The sequence below is a fragment of the Cynoglossus semilaevis genome, chromosome 1, assembly GCF_000523025.1.
Source record: "Cynoglossus semilaevis isolate Cse_v1.0 chromosome 1, Cse_v1.0, whole genome shotgun sequence".
In the NCBI taxonomy this organism is placed as follows: Eukaryota; Metazoa; Chordata; class Actinopteri; order Pleuronectiformes; family Cynoglossidae; genus Cynoglossus; species Cynoglossus semilaevis.
In genome coordinates this window covers 20,147,234-20,169,867 of record NC_024307.1, presented here as the reverse complement: position 1 = coordinate 20,169,867, position 22,634 = coordinate 20,147,234, and the positions used below count along the sequence as shown (strand labels likewise).

At 40.8% G+C, this 22,634-nt stretch overlaps 1 protein-coding gene across 8 annotated transcripts in view; it reads right to left on the bottom strand.

Annotated features, from left to right (window-relative positions):
* LOC103384194 (sodium/calcium exchanger 1-like) overlaps nucleotides 1-22,634 on the bottom strand; it is a 95,202-nt gene that overhangs the window by 35,607 nt on the left and 36,961 nt on the right. For 7 of the 8 annotated variants that reach the window (XM_025059903.1, XM_025059854.1, XM_025059928.1 and 4 more), the window contains exons 2-11: nucleotides 17,631-17,874; nucleotides 16,891-17,030; nucleotides 16,520-16,672; nucleotides 16,198-16,425; nucleotides 15,225-15,635; nucleotides 12,602-12,712; nucleotides 12,361-12,513; nucleotides 10,929-11,025; nucleotides 10,566-10,757; nucleotides 9,275-9,467 (exon numbers count right to left, since the gene is read on the bottom strand). In XM_025059903.1, the coding sequence (XP_024915671.1) occupies nucleotides 9,275-9,467; nucleotides 10,566-10,757; nucleotides 10,929-11,025; nucleotides 12,361-12,513; nucleotides 12,602-12,712; nucleotides 15,225-15,635; nucleotides 16,198-16,425; nucleotides 16,520-16,672; nucleotides 16,891-17,030; nucleotides 17,631-17,793 (1,841 nt within the window). In that variant the 5' untranslated portion in view covers nucleotides 17,794-17,874. Of the gene's footprint in view, nucleotides 1-9,274; nucleotides 9,468-10,565; nucleotides 10,758-10,928; nucleotides 11,026-12,360; nucleotides 12,514-12,601; nucleotides 12,713-15,224; nucleotides 15,636-16,197; nucleotides 16,426-16,519; nucleotides 16,673-16,890; nucleotides 17,031-17,630; nucleotides 18,043-22,634 lie in introns of those variants that run through there. The other variant, XM_025059874.1, reaches the window with a different exon arrangement.

The following is a 22,634-nucleotide window of genomic DNA, read 5'->3' as shown; positions in this document are numbered from 1 at the left end:
CTAAAGAAAAGCTATGGACAATAAAAACTACAAAAACAAGAGAGATCTAGATATTATTTAGAAGCTAATGATGATTGTATAAAGTCACAGCTTTGTGATCTGTAACAGAACAGCTAACTTTTGTGGCATCTTTTTAGAGAAGATCTCTGCAATTAAACATTAATGCCTAGATGTATTCAAAATCTGAATTATTTGCTTAATTAAAAATGTAAAAAAATCTAAAGAGAAGCCTGAGATCACCACAAAAATGTTAACCTCAGGTTTGTTTTTTAATAGAGTTTAACACAAGTAGAATGGAAAGACAGAGTAACCAGTGGATGCACCAAGGGCTGATTAGTTTCTCTAGATTTTTGTCCGCAGCGTCACTGTGTTTAGAACCTGAAGGCTGCGTGGTGTAATTATTTCAGATATTTTAGTGTCAAAATACGGCTTAGAGCAGGAGCGGCGTTGATTGAACACTGTGATTATCAGCAACCACAATCGGCACTCCTTACTGCTTGTAGGAGACAAAACACAGGGAATTATTTGATTCAAATATGAGACTTTCTCTTCTATTTAAAAAGCACAGGCTGTTACCCAGGCTCTTCTCCGATTGGACCGGATTGCTGCACACACTTTGCCGTCAAACTATTCACTCTCCCAGTTTCCCAAAAGCAGGCTCTGAGCAAACTCAATCTAACCCAGTGTCACACTGACTGGCTTTTAGATGTGCTTGAAGGAGCTCAGCAGATGGAAGGAGTGTTCTTTAGGCCGCCACTTTAAATAACGCTGAGGAATTGTCCACATGTTCTTCTCTTTTTGGTGAGATATAAAGATATAAACAGCAACGAGAAAAGTGACTAAAGTGCAAAACAGGTGGAGAAATGTGTCTGAAAATGTAGTGTATTAACTGTTTACATTTTTATATAATTTTAACCTGGTCATTAGCTAGGACTATTCATGATTAAATGTCTTTAATTATGCATGAAAAACCATGATTAATCAAGGTAAATTATCAGTCCTAAACATGATTAAAATATTATCATATTTATTATAGAATATAAATATTATCATCATCCATAATCAGCACCTCGTAAGAGATGAAACACAGGAAATGATTTATTCAAATATGAGACTAAAAAACGAAAGTAAAAATAAAATATGCAAAGTATAACTAAAATAAAAGTAGCTTCAGTGTGAGTCAGTGTCATTTAGTCATTACTGAGCCTCTTGTCAGTGGCTTGTAGAACATGTGGAGAGTTGCTCCACTTTCTAACCTTTAGTGAAGGCCTTGTCTTCAACAATATTAATCAGTCCACACTCCCTCGCCAATCCATTTGACAATCGTCTCCGTCAGCTTGTCACTTACTAACCGAGGCTGTGTCTGACCCGTAGATGAAGCCTCAACAATAAGTGGACGGACGGTACAATCATTGGATATAGAGAACACGTCGTCCTGACGTGTCAAAATTCACCTATTCATTTTGACAGCCTTTCTTTATGTTATTATAAGGAATAACAACAGACTTCATTGGTTTAATTATAGACCAATGCTGCAGCAGGTCCAGTCTTTACATCAAAAAGCCACCAAAGAAGTTACAGCTCAGTCAGCCACTGCCCTTTCACTTCCAGTCAGAATAAAATAAATAAATAAAAGAGCATCAGCCGGGCTGACCCACCCTGAAGCTTCTACCACAGCCTGACTGGTCACTGACTGAACACAGACTTTTAATGTGGTCTCTGCATGGCCGGGTTGGAGGCAGTGGCAGAGGGGCAAATAGCATCTCGTCTCCTGTTGAGGCTTTAATCATGGCCGTGGAGGGGGCAGTGGAGCAGCCGCCTGTTGCCACAGCTTACAGTAGATGTTCCAGCTGTGATTACAGGGTGTGGGCTGCCCACAGGGGTTTGATCACAGGGGTTTGCTGTCAGCATGAACATGTGCTCCTCCGTGTGTGAGGGCACATTATTGACTACAGGGTGTGTTCAGTGCAAGTGTGTGTGTGTGTGCGTGTGTGTGTTTGGCAGAGAAAATTGCAAGGCTTTGCAGGAATATAGAAATAACCACGGGGTTAAAAAGAAATTAAAAAAAGAAAAAGGAGACAGTGTGAGGGGAAGTTGGGACATAAAAAAAAGTCTGGAAGGCAAGAAACACAGACATGAAGGAAACAGAGAAAAACAATGACAGGGGTAAGAAAAAAAAGGGAGGAATTGACAGGCAGAGGCAGCAGGGTAAGCATTTCACTGTCAGCTGAAAGCTGTTTTGTGCGCCGGCATAACAACAACTGTAGCTGAAGCAAAAAAAATCTTTAAACTGCAGCTTTAAGTGTCAGGTCTGTAGGAGACACACATCAATAGATTCTGCTGTTGTTTCAACAGCAGCCATGCCAGGGTGTAATTATTGAAGTGCGGAGTAAATGTCAACAGGTAAGAAAGAAAGAGACCGTGGCTCCAACAGGAAGCCAACAACCACACACGAACACCAGGTCTGCACACACCAGGAGAAGAAGTTGTGGAGTTGTTGAAGATGCTGACATAAGCTACTTAACTTTGGCTGCTGTGGCATTTGAGCAGATTCTAAAAATAAGTAGGGTTAGTGAGTAGGATAAATAAGAGAACGGGATGCAGAGAGAGGAACATATTGAATTTAAGCACCAAAAAAAAAGAAAAAGGTCCCACCTATTTTTATGATGGTTCCTGCATGCAAACTCAAACTCTTCCTCTCTTGGCTCACTCTCTGTGCAGCAGTTCATGACAAAGTCTGAATCCACAACACCGCGGGGGGTTTCCCCCCTTTAAATAAAATTTTTTTAAAAAAAAAAAAAAAAAAAAAGAAGCAACACAGTTTAAGTAAAAAAGAATGAATATTTAATGTCTTACATTTTAGCCTAGCTGCGAAACAACAAACCAGGAAACGTCTCCTCAACCGATAATGGTGATCCATTTCGTTCTACTACTTTTCCTGTCCCTCGTCTGTCACATCATCTTTGTCACAGTTACAAGCGAAAGAAAAAAAAAAAAGGATCAAAAGTTGCTAAGGCAACACACGGTGTGGAGAAACGAAAGCCGTACCATCTTCTAAGAGACGCAAGAATCCAAGCATTCTTCTGAGGAATGAAGAGAAAGATGGAAGAGCAGGAGGACAGAGGAGCTGGGGGCTGTTGACAGGGTTTATGTGCCCATTAGCAGACTGGCATTTGAACCAGAGAGGATTCATGGTGTGCACAAGAAACAGGAAGACATCAGAGGAGAAAGGAAGTTAAATAAGCAAGATAAACAATCAGATCCCACCAGACTGGATAAACACCAAGCAACCAAAGTGTCTTTTCTACAGTGGTGAACTGAATAAAAATATGAAAATATTCACATTTTAATTCATCTCCTGCTTTGTGTTGTTGTTCGTACGAAAACAGAAAAGAGACATTTGAAAACTTTTATGAAAAGTCTTATGAAAAATTTCTTTAAGTTAATGTGAATGTTTTTATAGCACATAAGTCAAATCTGTTATTCACTTTAGAATTTTGATCAGTTGGATCATGATATGTCTGCTGTGAATCCTGAACGTGTAGGTCAGGGGATCTACCAGTAGATCTCAAAGGGAGTGCTGGTTGATCCTGAGCAATTACATTTAAAGAAACAAAAAAAAAATGAAAATGATAGATTTAATTCTATTTTAAGATGCTAATCACTAGGGCTAAAGTAAGGACCATAGAAGTATTGAGTCAGACATTATCGTGCCATACAACTACAGCCATTTAATCAAAGTAGTAAATATATACTTATAGTTTTCAATGTAGGTAGATCACTTTACCGCGGTCATTTAAAAAGTAGCTCCCAAGCCAAAAAAGTGTGGACACCCCTGGTGTAGGTCATTAAATAAGTCAGCAGAGTGAGGCAGCAGAGAAGTGCCACTGTATAACTGAACTAAAGTCACTAATTTGACTATTTACTCTGGTGAATTCTTCCGTCCACGGCCCGTTCTAATGGCTGATGTGAGCAGATGTGTGTTTGTTAGCAGCACCTGTTTGATGTGTATAATGAGGAGCCAGGGGAGAAACACTGTGTTTTGGCTGTGACTCTAAGTTGCAGGTCAGAGAAAAGCTAAAAATAAAACGGGTTCTGCTACACTTCAGCAAACAGCATGCGCACACACACAATGGAACACACAAAAGTAACAAAGAAATAGAAAAGAAATGCTGATGGTGCTTATGACACTTACACAGTGAGGCAGAAAGCACCAGGGATCCACAAATAAGAGACGTAATTGTCCACAGCAGAGACGACGCCCCCTACTTCTGCAGTATGTAATGAGAGTCCACAGTGGGACTAAAGAGACTATAGATTTACCATCCTGCACGCTGTGTGAGCATATGAGATTTCCCACAGAGTGACACTGAATAAATTCCACAGTCAGTGAGAAAATAAACCACTGACATTTACATACTCACACACACTGACTCCATACTTCAATTACTACTGCCCTTGCTTCATCACTGAGACATGAAACAGACAGTTTTCTCCTTTCTTGTTGGCCTACTTTGCTGAGCAGCTCAGTTTTCCCACAGAATTTGGCTTTATTTAAAACTAAAAAAGAAAATATTTCCCCAATGGAAAAACACACTGTTTTTTTTAAGCTTCAAATTCAGACATCAACAGCACAGTTAATTTTCTTAACAGACACCTTTTTTTACATATTGTTATTACTTTACACCCCTGGTTTCCCCAACAGGTTATCAAACTGGGTTAACAAACATATTGAAATAACAAATCTCAATGAAAAGAAGCTGAGACAAAGGGAAATAAAGGAAAAGTGTCAGGTATCCGAGGCTCAGTGAGCAAACGTTATTCTATGTGCCGTAAACAGGCAGTCACATTATAATTACAAAGTGCAGTCATGCAAATTTCAGTCGACTCAGCCGCGGCACGTGGCTAACAACGCACTCTTGAAGTCACATTCAACATAAACTACATCTGGTCTCTTAAGTGCAGTATGTAAACTGCTGCATGAATGGAGTTCTTTACACACCAGGGGAAAAGGAGAAGTGGAAGTTAAAAATATGTCACTGGTAGGAAACGATAAAGGAAGCAGGACAGAGAGGAAGAAGAAAAAAAAGAGATTTTATTTAAATACATTACTGATGTCCCTAATGGCGCCTCCTGTGGCAGCCGGTGTCAGTTGCCAAGACTCACACTGTAATTGTGGGAGGAATAAGGGACTCAATTATTATCATTATGTCCCCTGGTAAATTTGAAGTGGTCTGTTCATGTCTGTTAGAAGTAGCCCCATCATGACCAATTAAATTACCTTAAAGTCTAAGTACGGGAGCGCAGGAATGATCACCTTCTCTCTGCAAAGTGGAAAATCAGCAAGATGTCAAATCCCCATCAGCTCCAGAAAGCACTAGTCAATCTGACCTCTGACCTCTGGGTAAATGGAAGCCAAGAGAGAAAAAAAAGTGAGGAAGAGAACTTATCTTTGGTGTTCCTTTACCTCACTGCTCCTGTCAGTTCAACTCCAGTGCATTTCAGATTTCCCCAAAAATATTCTGCAGCAACTGGCTGACTGCCCGACTTCACCGTCGGCTTTCTTCTCAAAACGCTTCCACAGAGAAAAGAATATATATCTAAAAGCGCTGCAAAGATGCATCGCATAGATAAAAATAGGTAAATCAAATTTTTATGAGTGAGTGATTCAGATTATAGGAGGCACAAGACAGTGAAGGGAGAACGGTGGGGACGGTGAGTTGGGTCTGTGGTGTGATCCTGCAGAATTCCCTTTTCTATGACTAAAGAGTGAGACGAAATGAAGAATCACTGAAGATACGAGAGCGGAGGTAAAAAAAGAAAAAGAAAGAAACGGTGCTAAAAAAGTTGGTGAGCAGGAAAATGAAGTCAAGATAAGAAAAGACCTTGACAGTGCACAGGAGCAAATGGTTGAAGGCAGAGATGAGGGAAAAATGCAAATGAAATGCAGTGACGGGTGAACAGGAGCTAAGATGGCAGGTGAGGGAAGGGGGAAGGAAGGAAGGAGTAAGTTATGAGGAAAAGGACTTTCACAAAAAAAAAAGGTAGAAAATGTCCTCAACAGAACAAAAAAAGAGAAATATCTAATAAGGTTAGAAATAGTGTCTACATCCAGTAGTCGAGAAGTGTCAGACATTTTTTTCCTGAGCGTCCTTAATATGCTTTATTTTTGAAGACATTCGTAAACCTGCTGAGCAGCAAACACGGTCTTGAGAACTTAAAGTGAAAACTGGGTTCCAAAAACGTCAACATGTTTCTTTTCTAGTCTAAGAGTATTATGATTAAAACAGCAGTGGCAGAAAAAACAAAGACCAAAACAATCTGGAGTTACTATGTTAACAAACAACAACGTGTGATTTGAAAGATTTTTAATGTAAATAAATGAGCCGCCAGTGAAGCATTAAAATCTCAAACCCAGAAAATATAGAAAAGAAAATGTCCATCATATAATAATAATAATATTAATTACTATTATTATTATTATTATTTATTAGCCTTTACTGAAAGTCACTGAATGAACGTGAAAACCAGGAAGGTAAACAGAACACCAGAGAGACAGATGGATACTCTTATCACATCTCTAACTCACCCTCCACTTCTCTCTCACTTTCCTACGACACCCTCAGTACTTTCCACTTATTCCTACAGTACTTTACTGCTAAGACTTCCCTCGCTCACCTTTTCCATGATTTCTTTCACATCTGAGTAATAGTCAGGACATTTTTTTTTTCTGTCTGACACTGTGCTGAAAAAAACAGGCAGTCAATGTGTTCTGCTGAACTTCAACCCTGCACTAAATAATGCTCTTTTGTTTTCTTCTGAAACATGTTGTAGCAGCGCAAACGTTTGAAAGATTTGAAATCTTCACCGGTGAACTTTAGGGCCTTGAAGAGAGTTTGGCTCTGAACTACCTGGCTGAGCTTCCACATCATTATTTTCCATCACAGTCAAATACTCTAATTAGACATTGAGCTTTTCTCCAGTTAGAACCAAAGACGAACGGCGGCAGAGTCTTTCTTGTCAGGGTTCCAAACTTCAAACAGCCAGACAGGAGGAGTTGTGATTTTTTTTTTCCATAAAACTTGGCAACTATACATGACTTCTGTCTGGTAGAATCAAGATGAATAGATTTATTTTATCACTAAAGAAGGCAAACCCCCCCCCGTCCCCGCTCCCCTCCCCCAAAGAATGAAGAGCTATTGCCCAGCAGGAGGCAGCGAAGGAAGATAAAATTAAACCAGAAATAAACTAGAAGATCATGATATTTTCAATACTTACTTTACTTTTTTGTGACATTTTTGTTTTCGTGGTGCGATGTAAAATATGGACCAGGTCCAAAAAAAGGCACACATGATGTCACAGTTAATGCCCTACACCAGGGGTGTCAAACTCACCCCTGGTGTAGGGCATATTCACCGGGGGGCCACATCAGCAATACAGTTCCCCTTGAAGCAACGGTTGTAACTGGAAGACTGTATAGATCACGGTTCTCAGCCCCTGGTCCGCGGACCAGTACCAGTCCATAGGTCATTTGGTACTGGGCCGCAGTGGAACACAATTAAAAAATGTACTTAATTTTTACTAATTCACTTCAGTCAAAGTAAGTCATATTCATTTACTTTCTTTATTTAAAGATAATCTAGCAAAAGAAGATCTAATTTTAAAATAATGGGTCATTCAGAGTCTGATACTAACAGAATAGAAGTATAAAAGATGTTTTATTTTGAAAAAGATCCTTCGATGATCAGTACCTTGCTACGTCTGCACTAACGGGTGGTACTGGCTGGAACAAAAAAGACTGTGGACTTTTAATTATATAAATAATTCACTAAATGCTTTTTAAGCTCCAGCAGGCCACACAGAACGGCTTGGAGGGCCGCATTTGGCCCCCAGGCCTTGAGTTTGACACGTATGCCCTACATCGTTCATGTTAAAGATTAGTCTTAAAGTTCACCCTTTGTAATATTTTAACAGCAACAATAATAATAATAATAAAATAAAACAAAATCTAAAGAATGCTTATTTTAGCCGATAATTTACTAAAGACCCAAGAGATTACGAGCCGATAGTCTGTAGTAAACACAACTCAAAGACCCAGAGAAGTTCCACTCTGAGGTTATCTAATCTGCTGCAGTCTCAGCTCCTTTCACACCAGCTCCTTCTTTTTTAGTACTGACATTTGAGTGAACTCTCAGTGCAGTACCTGAGGGCAGCCCTGATGCTCACTATCTGCCTCTCATCTGTCTGCTCACTGCTCACTCCCTGTGTAGCACGTTTCAACCCTCCTGACCTCAGAGCAGTGATTTTATCAGTGATAGTACAGCAATTTACCACACACACGTACACACACAGAGGAAGACTGGTACCAGATGTCAAGAATGTTGACCATACAACACTTTGTAGGATTATAGCGCAGCAAATACTCAACTGAAAAACCCAAATATTCTCATTAATATGCTATATTATACAAAAGTGACATTTCTTCCCACAGGAACTGAATACTGTGCAGCTTCACAAAACTCCTGATTGAACAATTGTTCGGTGCAAAACGAAACACTTTCTGCTCAATATAACAGAAACTAAACTTGCTCACCCTTCCTTTAAATAGTAAACCCTGCCCCTCCGTAAGAACAACCCTTGTTCTTACCTTGTGAATGAAGCCGTCCTTTAAAGAAGTCCTTAAACTACCGGCAAATTGATTTCCACAAACAGATATAGGACACCTCATTCACACACAAAAACAGAGCATGTTCCTGTGCAGGCCCCAGGAGGTGCTGAGTAAAGCTGCATTCCCAACCACTTTATGTGTTGGTCAATTTAACACAGCTAACATCAGCATATTAAAAATGTATGTGCCTGAGGACACAAAAGCAATTTGGTGAGAGAGCGTGTGATGAGTGCACATGCCCTTGGAAGAAGAAGAGTGACGAGGAGCCTTCAAGAATGACATTACAGTGACAATGTTATCTAACTAATAGAGTTATTAAAAGAGTGGATGCACTCAGATGACCTGAAGAGTCACTGCGTCATTCCATCACACACAGGGAAACAAGAACAAGTCTGTGAAAATTTAAAAACTAACTTTTCTATTCTGCAACGTTTTCTTTTGTTTTTTTTTTTAATGTAGGGTGTGGATGAGGGTGAGCAGTACACTACAGATGTGTGGCGTGCCATCGGTTGTATTGTTTAAACAAATTAGACAATGTTCACTATTCAACCGATGAACACTGTCTTGAGCTCTGCATCTGGAAGAAGATAACGTCTCTGTACTCACATGGTCTCGTCGTTCTGGAACTCCAGTTTACCGGCCACCAGCTCATAGTCTTCTCCTCCTCTAGCTGTTCCATCTAGGGTTCTATAGGGGACGGCTACCAAGCCTCGGGCTCCTGACGTCCTGAGCACTTTCACCTCCATCACTCCTACGCTCTCGCTCACTCTCTGACTTGCACTCTCGAAAGTAAAGATACCTGGGAAAGAAAGAGAAGAGTCATTACCTGTGAGGATAAATACACCGGGGAGACTTAAAAGACTGCTAATAACCTGCTCTTTCTCCAGCTCTCTTTGGTACATACAGAGTAAGGATAATAGGTAACAACCTACGCTCTCTGGGTAAAAGATAATGAGCCATAGATGAACGCCCACACTACAATCATTCTCCCTCATTTACATTTGAGGAACTCTTACACTGCAATAATACAGGATGGTCCCATCTGTAGGACACAACTGTAGAACGCATGTTGTTGAAAATTCATCTTTCCATGGGGATTCAAAATAAATGGCAGGAAAATCTTCATAACTGCACTCCAGTGCATGTGGATGTGTGTGTGAGTGTTGGGGGGGGGGGGGGGGGGGACATGCTATGCTAGCATAAAAAAGTAGCAGAAGGTCAATCTGCTCAGCATTTCTTATTCTAGATCATTTTCAGCTATAAAGCCTGTTAATATATATACATATAAATATATGTGTAGATATATGTATTTGTATACTCTACTTACTGTCAAACAACTTTTACAGTGTAAAAGCTGTTGGTATGATTCAAACTTGGATTAGTAGCTGTAAGACGGAGCTGACCTTGGTGCATTTACATTTACATTTCGACTTGTTTTTTGTGTTTCTTCAAACAAACATAATTAGAAAAGGTCCAATTTTTATTACTAGTATTTAAAGCTTATTTTGTTTTTTGGTTCATTATAATTGAGGAGGTTTCACCTTACACATTTAACCTGCATTTGCTACTAAGTTAGTGACATAAGAATCCTTCATTTGCTTCTGAAATCCAATCATTTTCTATTTTACATGCACATACTTTAATTACTTTCTCATTCTCGACCAGGTCTTTACTCTTTATATGGACTAATTCACTGTTAATATTTTATTAATTATTGTATTTTTCTGATTAATACACAGTTGTAACTAAGTTCAATCTGAACATTTCCTAGAGTCATTTCCCAACAAGCCTGACATTATTTCTGGACTTTTTTCTGTCAAACACAAACTTGTAACTTCAACTGTTATATTCCTATTTAAAGGACAATAAAGAAAAATTAAAACTACTTTTTCCATACCTGCATGGTCGTCATCGTAGATCGTCACCGTGGCTGTGTGGTTGCTGCCCAACACAGCTTTGGGCGCAGCACTGGCGTCCATGGGCACAGTTCCAATCTCGGGATAGCCGACCACCCTGGGGTTACTGAGGTGGACGTAGAAATACTCATCTTCCTCAAAGATGTCATCATCGATAACTCCAACTGTGATCTCTATTCAAAGAGAGGTGACGAGTGCTTTAGTACAAATCAAAATAATGCCGTTCCACATTGTATCTAAATTTGACCTTTAAATGATATATTTAGAGGCAGCAGGGATTATTTTGCACTTAAGTTACGCCACAATGGCCCGGGGTGTTTTTTGTTTTGTTTTGTTTTGTTTACCTTTGAGGGTCTCTCCAGGCTTAAACATCAATGTGCCCTCTGCAAATTCATAATCTGAACCTGCGTTTGCTGTGCCGTCCTCTGTGCGATAATCCACCTGGGGGACACAGGGACACAGTGGGACAGGAGTGAAAAAGAGCCGTTAAAGATTGAGCAGCAGTGAACAGATGTGAAAACAGCAGATAAGCACAAAGGGAGAGGAAGGAGAAAAACAACAACAATGAAAAGAAATATCAGAAGAGTGGAATGGTAAATAAATTAGAAGTTTGGGGGAAAATCGGAACAAAGAGTGAGAGAGATCCAACAACAACTCCATTAAACTGAGCCCTAAGGTCAGTGTTCAATTTATAATTGTAATAATGAATGAATACAAAAGTATTTTTACATTTTCTTTTTTTTTGTTCTTAACCTTTTAACAAATTTACTGTATATCCACATTTTAAAGAAGTCATCATCAGAATATTCTGAAACTTCTTTTCAATTTCCTAATTTCACCCAGTACATTTGTAATTCTGGGACTGTGTCAATATTGTTGTAATATTTCACTGTGTGAAAACCTTGGCTACAGCTAAAAAGACCTGCAGTCTGTGGAGAGAGCTTGTGAAATAATTCCTCATCCTTAATGTCCTGTTTCAACACTTGGCCTCGAGGAGCAGCTGAACAGTCTGAAGACGGCCCTCAACAGTCAACATTCACAGTAAGTCTAACTGCACACACCACACCAGTGTGTGCTAACAGAAAGACAGAGCTGAAAACACCACCGTCCAACTGAAGCCTTAGTAAATATGGTGAGTTGATCAGGTTCAATCCACTGACAGAGGCTCAGTGAGAGACCTGAAGGACCACTGGGCTGGACTGTTAAACCCCTCAGTCAATAAGAAGAAATTCTCCACCGTGTCTTCTGGTTTTCATGTCTTGTTGGCCTGTGTTGCTTGGATTAGTGAGTAAAATAAAAATAGAACCCAATCTCTGTGATCCAGCCATTTATAGAAAAAAATAATTTCATATTTAGGAATGCTTATTATTATGATCATGATTAATCATACATGTTTTGTATTTTGTTTTTGGTTATTCAGGTCAGGGTGGTAGATGATGGAGTTTGTATGTTCTTCTGTGTTCTCCAGTTTTCTCCTAAGGTCAAAAATATCAAGTCTACGGAACAGGCTTATCTAATTATGCTCTAAAATGACCATAATTATGAGTGTCTGCAATCAAATCAATCTACAAAGAAACATTTGCCTGGAACAGTAAAGGCATCATTGATTCCACTTTGCTTTTGTTTGATTTGAACTACTGACCTGTTAGAAATCAGTTGGAAATTGGACTTCAATGAAAGCTCAACTCAATATTGTATTTTATTTTCTACTCTTGATGTTTGTTTTTGTTAGCATTGTTCCAGACTAAGATTTTCCAAGTCCAAACAGTGACACACCTTGACAGTAACTCCAGGATCTCCTCCATGTCTGGTGACGGTCAATTTCAGGGAGCCACAGTTTTCAAAGCACTGGTACAGTGAGGGATCGAACTCTATTCTGATGGTGTGGGGGTCATCCGCCTGGGCGTGGGTCTCATGGCTGCTCACGACCTATAACATAATAAAAATAGCTATTATAAATAAAGTAAAGACATTTCAACAATGATATACATGTCGTCGTGATCAGAGTGAGTCCTACCTTGCGAGCCTGGTCGGCAGCGTGTTTCTTGAGGATGTTACCCGCTCCGATCATCATCCTGGTGGCCTGGATCCGGTAAAAGGCTCTGCTTTTCTGCTGCTGCATCAGGACCTGTTGAAGAAGGCAATCGATTCACAGAGTGACTCACTTTACCTATCATCCTAAATTCATAAGAGCATTTGTTTAACAGAGCATGTCCTTTCTTGTGTTACTGCTTTTACAATTAAACTGTCAAATTCAATTCAAAGGTTAAGCAGTGAGTCTCTCCAGGGAAATTCCTTCCACGCCCCCACGGGGAGCTCTGAAGTCCAAGGTCGTCTGAAGAGGCACTAATAGGTTAGTGACTCACTTGCTAAAAGCAAGCAAAGCATGCAAAAAGCTTGAAATAGGAAAAATAAATTAATAAAATTAATTAAATAAATAAATAAAAAGATACACCAGTCAGATCGAACTGATTGGGCTGGGTTAACAGTTTTCCATCTACTTCCTGTCTGTTTTATTACACTGGCTGCTTTTAGCTACAAACTTGAGATCTAATGAGCCTTATCAATCTACCCTTAATGATTCCAATGAAAACGTATGGGTGAGTGGAATGTTATACCCTAATGACCTACTAAAGGGAAATGGAGGAAATTAGCCGCTTTGGCTCCTGAGATCATTGGATTTATTATGGAGGCAGAGTGGAGAAAACAGCAGTTCTTTTAAATTTACTGGAAATAAGCAGCTTAGCTGGAAAACAGTGCCCAGTCAATATTGCAACCGCACAATGTTTTTCTCAACTAATAACCTCAACTTTTTTGTTTCTCTCTCTATATTGAATCCACCAGCAGGCTGTTGTTTTCACTTTAACCACTGCTCTGAAGAAGTAGCTTCAAGAGGAGAGATTGGAAGTCTGTTTTCCCTTCCCCATTTCCATCGTTCCCTCACTCACTGACACGAAAAAAGGGCAAGGATTGGACAGGCAGGATTAAAACTGACCTCATATGAGGTCATTCCAAATCGACCTGAAAGTTCTTTGAGGACTTTTCTATATTGCAATTCTCATGTTAATATCTCATTTCTGCAGACTATTCTCTCTTGAATGCCTCAGAGTCTTCCATAAATCTGCTAAATTGTACTGGACGGTGAATGTACCTGGATCGGCAGATGGACTGCAAACCGTCCACCACCGTGGACTAGTGGGTTAGTCATAACCCAGACATGAGCGATGTCCTCAGACACTATCTTTTTTTCGTTTAGGTTTGTGAAAAACGTTATGGAGTTACTCAAGCGGCTCTATTAATTTCTACAGCTGCAAAATATGATTCAAACTGGGCAATTAATCACATTTACTGTCAACGGTTTGGAGAAAATGAACAGAAATAGCTCAGCTCTATTGTCTCCTTCAAGAAGTGCCTGCAGTCAGCTGAAGGTCTTGTTAACAAAGTAATAATGTCACCTTCGTAGCCACAAACAAAGATGACATTTGTACTGTATTAGTGGTTGTGACAGATTTATAGTAATTGGGTTGTAAAACAGAGTTTTACTCCAAAGGCAGGCAGCCAGAGAGGCTTAGAAGGGTTCAACTGTGTGACATCATTTTCACAAAAGGAAAGAAATCAATGTACTACAAATACTATCTTTGTGGATATGTCTAAATGCTGGTTGTACTTTAAGTCATCTTGTAAGCAGAAGAGTACTAGGCAATAAAAATCCAATACATAAAGCTAACTGTAAAAAGAAGCACGCAGATGACCACAGCACACCTTTAAGCTTGGTCAGCGCAGAGCTGCAGTGTTCTGTACTCAATATTCAGCTGAATTGCTCAGACACACTGCGTGCTATAAAAAGCTCCTCTGTTCAACTGCCGCCACTTTTCTCTCAGGAGACCAGAAGAACCAAACGGTGGGGCGGCAGAGAAAAAACCATCACTCAGATGTCACTCAGTTCTAATGATACAAAGTCTATCTGCTGGTATGGTTTCAATATTTAACTTCTGTTTGCACTGCACGCAAGTGTTTGTTTGTATGGATCAGGCGTCTGCTTCATTTTTTCTTCAACGCATTTGATAAAATGTTAAACTCTTCCCCATCCCATTGGCTACAGCAGGCAAAGGTCAACTAAGATGACCTAAGACTGAAAAAGTATAATTACTAATAATTAATATTATCGTAAAATTATAAATAATATATTATAGCTGATTTCGTCACACACTTGTTTAACGGAGCACCAATAAGGATTGGTGCTCCGCCCACCTCTTTTGTGGGGAGAATGTGATTATGCCTTCCTGTATCCATGGCAACAATTGGCCATGGAGGGAGAAATGGACACTAGTGACAAACTGTGGTCAAAGCGTGTTCAGACCCAGAACAGAAAAGGGTCAAGAGCCAAAAAGGAACCTCCATGTTTGTCATCTGCATGTAGTAAGTATTTATACTAGATTACTTTTCTGTAGTGGTATACAGTGGTTATAGGTAGTAGTGCCTCAGTGACTGTCTGCTCCGTGATGTTACCGATGACAGTCCACTTCTTGCTTCTCAGTTGTTCGTTAGATATGGTTTTATATACATGTAGGCATATATGTAAATACTAACGAGTGGGTGGAGTCCACTCATTGGACACTGCTGACTGTGCTAGCAGTCACCTGATAATTGGCCATCTCGATCAGCTGCTCCATGTCTTTATCCGGGTGCCTTTGCTTCAGCTCCTTCAAGGTTCTTGCCATGTCCCTCCTCGCTTCGTCCTCCTCGTCTTTAGCTCCTCCCTCCTCCATCAAACCTCCATCTATGCCACTGTGAGAGTTCAATGCCATCTGTCCATCCAGCTCCAGCATGTCCATCTTGGTGAATCCTCCCGGACCAAGGGCTCCTCCTGCTCCATCCAGGCCTCCAAATCCTCCATCTGCTCCTCCTTCAGTCTCGATGATGATTCCCCGGTGCTTGTCGGCACGGTAACGCTTGCGAACATACTTGTAAAAGAGAAGGCGGCGGTCAGCCACCCAAGCTTGGACCACGCAGAGAGGGAAGTAGAGGAAAGTCAGGACTGCCTCCCAGACCTGAGACAAGGTAGGGAGGAAAAAGAGGCAGGTCAACACCTTGTCCATCTTCTACTAACAGTTACCTTGATTTAGTAGTTGTACAATTCGCAAACAACAGTTCGTGAGTCCTGCTCCGAAAAGTTCATTGTTCAAAATTCAAAACTGCTTAAAAAAGGTTGCTAAATAACAGTGTGGAATGTTGAGGGTCTCTTTAACAAAGCACCGAACAAACCAAACCTTCTGACATTAAACTTCTGAGTCAGTGCACTATTTTGGGAAAGTATAGTTGCATCATCCATGGAAATGTGTTTGTAGGAGTCCACTGTTTACAGTGGGCTGAAGAGATTAATCTACCGTGTACTGCTAAAGGCTAGTGATATACGTTTCAGCCTTATAAACCATACATCACTGTCAGCAGAGATGGAAATGTGAATTTCAAACCAAGAAAAAATTGCGGCCACGTCTGATTGGTTGTGGATAGTGGAGGCAAAAGTAGAAGAAAAAAAATAGAAAACCCCACAGGCCAGAAAAGGATTTACAGATTCGAGATTACACAGATTTCCTTATCATCCATCCTCACCTCCACTTCTCCAGGCGAGAAGACACTCAGGATTAAGTAGAGCCAGATGTAAGCGAAGATGCTCCAGGCTGCTGTGACAAAGAACACCCTCAGGTGCTTGATTTTCCGCGTCTCTCCGTCAGGGACCACGTACACACACAGGGCGATGATGACGAACATGTTGAAGGCAGCGCTGCCCACGATGGTGCTGGGACCAAGATCCCCCGCCTCAAAGTTATGACCGCACACCTGTGCAGAGGTTAGGTGGAATTGTATTACTGTGGCTCTATTACATTCTGTATCAGTCCATCTGGAGTGGCCAGCTATCTCATATGACACCAACCTCAATAACCGACAACAGTATCTCTGGGGCACTGGAACCCAAGGCCATTAGAGTGAGATTAGAAACAGTTTCATTCCAAATCCTGACTGTAGTTGTGGTCGTTTCACCATTGGGCTTCTTTATGGTGATCTCCTTCTCCTGGGAGGTTATGACCTGCACACAATAGGCAATATACCATAGAATCTCTGTACTGTACTCTGCTGCTGTTAACACTATGAATGTCCTCAAGACTTCTTATCTTATCTCATATATCAAATACATACAAATATTACATCAAATGAGAGTCCTTGTATTTCCGATATCCTAAATCTGACTTCACTGACCACCTACTAATAGAATCCAATGGAAAGGCAACATCAATAACTGCTCACCTCTATGGATGACATGAAGCGGTCCGCGATAATGCTCATGCCCAGGAACATGTAGATGAGGGCAACGAAGTAAACTATGGCCCGCGCCACTTTGTCACCCACAGATGGGTTCTGAGGGTTCCACACAGGCAGTACCACTCCTGAAATAAAGGTCAAAAACTTGTTTTTAAACTTCTCATATATCTCAGTGTGTGCTGGTCCACTGACTTTTAGTGACAGCTCAGTATCTGAGGGTTTGTCAAATGGATCTATTTTCTTTCTCTTTTTTTTCTAAGCCTCTGTAAAGGCCACACTGATGGATCTACCTCAAAATGGTTGAGTACACTACAAATAATAGATGTTTGACTGGTGAGATGAATACTCTCCGGGAGAATTAGATGTTTGTCTGGACCTAGCTGCACAAAAGTAAAGTCCACAATTTTAGGCTATATTGTAGTAAAGGAAATTCTTAGATGATAATCATTTAATTTAATACAATTTAATAATAAAATAATAAAAATATTTGTGCCTATGTATGTGTTCTGTAGCTGTATACTGATTATTCTCAGTGTAGAATTTAGGTTTCCTTAATGGTAAACCAGATGAAGTCAATATTTGTGACATCCGCAGCTGAAAGGCTGTCACCCATACATAACCCACAATGCACTTGCTCAATCTTAACACTTAGTACAGAAACTCGCATACATAATCTTGTTAATCCCACATGTGCATAAATCTGTGGATTAAAAAAAACAACTCACCTTCTTTGCAGACATCTCCAGCAGCTGAACAGTTTTTCTGGGATGAACCTGCATCCACTGATCCAGGACATGACAGGAGCAGAGAGAAAGAGAGGAGGAGGAGGATGAGGGAGGAAAGATGGGAGGGGAAACGACAGGTGAGAGGTGGCTGAAGTACAGACATGGCTGCTGGATACAGCCTGGCGTTCACTGGAGTCTACTGGGTTTTACTGCAGTCCGTCAGTGTAGGGTGTGAGATCAAGTCCTGGAGAAGAAGACAGAGAGAGAGAAAAAAATCATCAATTCAACCAAGTTTAAACTGTTTTTTACTGTTAGGGGACAAAAGACAAGTGACTGTCAGTGAGCCACACTGATACACAGACACCTGTTTACATTAACATTCAACATACATGTACAAACCAATATATAAACTCTGATATGGCAATGATGCAAAATGACTAAATGTCACAGTAGTGCCTCACGGGTTTTTCTGAATAAGTTATAATAAATATTATATAATCACCTGAAGAATGCACCACAGAAGGTGGATCACTTATCAGATGCATTTATTTTACAGGCGCTGTAAAAAGCCATACAAATAGATCAAATGTATGTACTGTATATAAATAGTATATAGTGGGAACACGGGACGGAAGTTATGTTTTCAATCTAGTTTTGGATTCTGGCGGAGAAGGGTGTTTAACCTTGATAAAATAAAGATGTTTAAACCACTGTGGGAAATGGAGGAGCCTCGGTGGACATTTCACTTCACCCTGTTCCTCTGTTCTGTTTGTTTACTCTCGTTCACTGAGCCCTAAAGCTGCCAAAGCCTGTTCCATGCAGGATTAGGGGGAAGTATTAATAATGGAGTTGGGGAAACCTGTCTCTGGGTGAAAGTGTGAAGAATGAGAGGCAGGGAGAGCTGCAGGGAGGGTTGAGTCTGAAACAGGATGCAGGGAAAAAAGAAAAACCTAACTGCACTAGTGTGAGTGAGCAGTGAAGATCTTTACTTTTCACATAACGTAAGAATAATGCTGTTTAGCACTGATTCCTAGTGGAAATAATAGCCTTGGATCAAGAGGTTTCTGGGTGAATAATGATGCTAGTCATTATCTACCACTGCCTGAGTGTGTGTGCAGACAGCAGGAAATGCTGCTACACCAGGTTTGTCAATAGGAATCAAGCTGAGCTGGGAACAGGCAGCGATACAACAGCAATATGTTTGCATTATGAGGAGCATAGAGATAATATAGTGTGAGTGTGAAGCTGAAGCTTAAAACAGTGCAACAAAAAGATGGACACTGACACACAACCACAGACATACACAAAAATTACAGCTTGTAAGACAAGGTCAGATGTCACTGACCTTGTCCTCACAAACACACATCCAGGGTCAGTCAGCCTTGGAGTTAAAATTGCTGATCCTGTCCTCTCTGATCATTTACACCAATATGCACTTGTGCCCCCGTGCACCCACCCCACCACGGTTATTCATCTGCAGTGACATCAGCTTGACCTTGTTGTCATCTATCTTCCAGGGTCTGACAACAACCTGTCACATCCCCTCACCACTGGCTGTTCTCCTCCACCATATATTACCACGCCAACGCTAAACCTCCAGCTTCTAAGACGCTCACCTTTAAATCCTTCAGACCTCCCTTCCGCGGCACAAACTGCTGAGTAATAGATTTTTTTAAAAACTGCACCAGGAGCCATAGTAATATATATATATACATATATATATATATCATCTATATGTCAATCTTTGTCCACTTGGTGTTAGTTGCTAGTACCTAATATTATGGACTTTTTTAACAAGCTTTTAAATATTTTTAGGCCCAATGCTTTACTTTTGATTTGTTGGCTAACTTTAACTATTAGCTATTTCCAATCTGACTTTTGTCAATGTTCCTTTCCACACACTCTCCCACTTTACTGTTGTTAACTTTTTTTCCGCAAATATATTTCGTTTCACAAAGGTAAGGTCAACAGACCAGAGCCAAAAGACCCTCATTGTAGGAACCCATTCCTCAGTCTGATAAAGCCCTGTCTAAATGCAGCGCTCCTATTTTCACCTGTTTTATTTGACCACCTGCTCTCTTCCGCCCTCCATTCTCTCCTTTTTATTCCTCTCCATCTGCTCCTCCCTCCCAACCTCTGTAATACCCTTTCATCCGCTGCTCAACATTTCCTTAACACTCACGCCGTCCTGGCGTCCTCGGCCTGTCTCTCCCAGTCTCACCACTTCCCCAAACACTGACCCTGTCACATCTCTAGCACCGCTTCATATCCCCAGCACAATCTCTCTGTCTTCACACTTCATTTTGACATGTTATTATTGTCTATAAATAAATCTGTGGTTGTTATTTGGTTTTCGCTGACAGTCGGTGGTGGAAAATAAATGAGAAGTGTTATTAAAAAAAAAAAAAAGGCTTGATTTCTATGAGAACGTAAGCGCAGATTTTCAGGCCGAATTGTAGCTTCATTCATGTTCACCGGACTAATTAATGAAAACACTGAGTCATTACAGGAGTCGGGCACAATATTGTAACCTCAGAGGAGACTGTTCCCATGCCCTTGGTGATATGTAGCACTTTGTCATTTTTAAAATGGTTCCTGTGCATGTGACGGCAGTGAACATGTGAATGTGTGTGTGTGCGTTTTCATCCTCAGGGCTTCCCCCTTGTAATACATTAATCACTCTGACAGATTTCACACACACATACATACACACACTCCTGTACGTGGCCTGTTGTCGACTTCTTTAGACACTTACACCTACGCTAACATAACTTCATACTAAAAACAGTATGATTATCGCTCACTAGTTATTGGTGTTGGAGGAGAAAAAATTAATTCATTGAAAAAAATGTGCAGGAATTTATGGTTATGTTTTATGCTACATACAGTACGTGCAAATACCAATCATATTACCACAGTCACTGCTGGACCAAGTGTTTACTGTGGACCAGAGTATTGGAAAAATGCATGAAAGTACATTATGAAAACTTACAGTAAATAAATAAAATCAGATAAATCTGAGTAGGAAAGATTTCTTTTAAAAAGTTTTGGACACCATAGTTTTATAAATAATCTGGTCCTGAACAGTCGACCACGCACACACATATACACACTGCAGCTCAGTGACATTTGACTCATCATTTCCACCTTTTCTGGCTTCATCTGTAGGTCTTTATATTCTCACTGTGAACACTGCCAACATGAGTACATCGACCGTCCCCTGAGTTGTTGAGGGGCAGTGGAAGCTATACTTTTTTTTTTTATATCTGTTGCAGCTACAAAAACATTCACTCTGTAACCAAACAACTAACTAATGTCACTAACTAACCCTTCCCCATTCTTCAGTTCTCCATCAATCATTTTACTAGTCAACCCCTTCCTTTTTTCATTTCGTTCTCCAGTCTCTGCTGTGTCACAATGACAAGTAGTTCACTTTCCTTTCTTCCACTTTCCTTCCTTGTTTTTCCTTCTCCTGCAGCTTCACTTACAAGCTGCGGACTGTTGTCATACGTATGTGTGTATGTATGTGTGTTTGTGCACGCGTGACTGATCTTTGGTTGGAGCGTGGACGCAGTAGGCTCCGGGGTGAGACATGAGAGGGTGATGGTGGTAGTTGTATTGATGTGGAAGTGGAAAGAGGGAGGCAATGTGGCAGTGAAGCAAAGCCAGGAGGGAGCAGTTACTGTGGGAGGAGCAGCAAAGCTGCTCTGGCCGCCCTGTGGCACACAGAGCTCAAAGGGCTTGGGTTTACGGACTCGGGACATGATTAGAGGAGAGAGGAGGAGAGGAGGATGATGATGCAACAGACCGAGATAGATACGGAGTGGGAGGCAAGAAGAGGATGATGAGGAAAAGCTGAAAGGGAAAGGTAACGAGAAAAATAGATGCAGAGTTGAAATAAAATAATTTAGGAAGGACATGCACAAGGGAAGTCTTGGAGGAAGAGAGTCTGAGCATGAGGCCGTGCAGCTCTGGGATTACAGCTATTGAGCGGCTGAAGAGCTGATGAGATGCATAATTAGGCAGATTTCAGGGCAATAGTGAACGCACCCCGCTGGGCCGTGGACACAGCTGTCCAAGCATGTTAGGGAGTGTTGTGAAGTGCTGCCCGTAGTAAAGGGAGAGCGAAGGTTAAGGCTGTTGGGAAACACTGTTCAGTGGGAAGAAAGGGAAGACATCAGGGACACGGCCCGACTGTCCCTGCTTTAAGTGGCTGAAGAATGTTCCACAAGCATCACTGGGTTCCGTTTGCGTATCGGCTGGCCCCTACATTGATTTAAAATTATACACAGAACGAGGGCAAACGCGCTCACTTTGTATAAATTTTATTGGCATGACTTCCTCCCCATGTACTTTTAGCTACTCCCTTCATCTGTTGCCACAGCAGATAAGATGAACTCTAGCTCTGTTCTCCTTCACTCCAGCTCTCTCTTTATCCTCTGGCAGTGGTGGCTTAGTGGTTAAGGAAGCAGAGTTGGGTCCAGAAGGTCTCATTTGATTGTATCCCTTGTTACAATGACTATATATTAATATAATATATATATATATAATATACATATATATACATACATATATATATTCTTACTGCCTTACAGCACCATCTCAAACATCCTTTCTCCATTGTCTCAATTATCTCTCTTTTGCAAGTGTTCAAAACACTTTCCATCCTCTATTTCTAACTTTGTAGCAAAAAAAAAAAAAAAAAAAACTCCAGTAAAGGATATCCCTGTGGTGCCGGTGGATCTATACTCGCTGCCATGGAGGCATGTCCTCCCAGGAGACTGATTCAGAAGCTGGTTGATGGCTTTGATCAAATGTTCAAAGACTCACTTCTGCAGGCTGTCACCACAACCAGAAAACAACCAGCAATAGAGATTTATATGGCACCAATAAAGAACGACCGACGCCGACGTATTAAATGAGCCTATAATTGAGCAGCCAGTCGATAAAGCTGTATATCAGAGAGGTGGGACGATTGAGGAAAATGTCTATCCTTCCATGCAT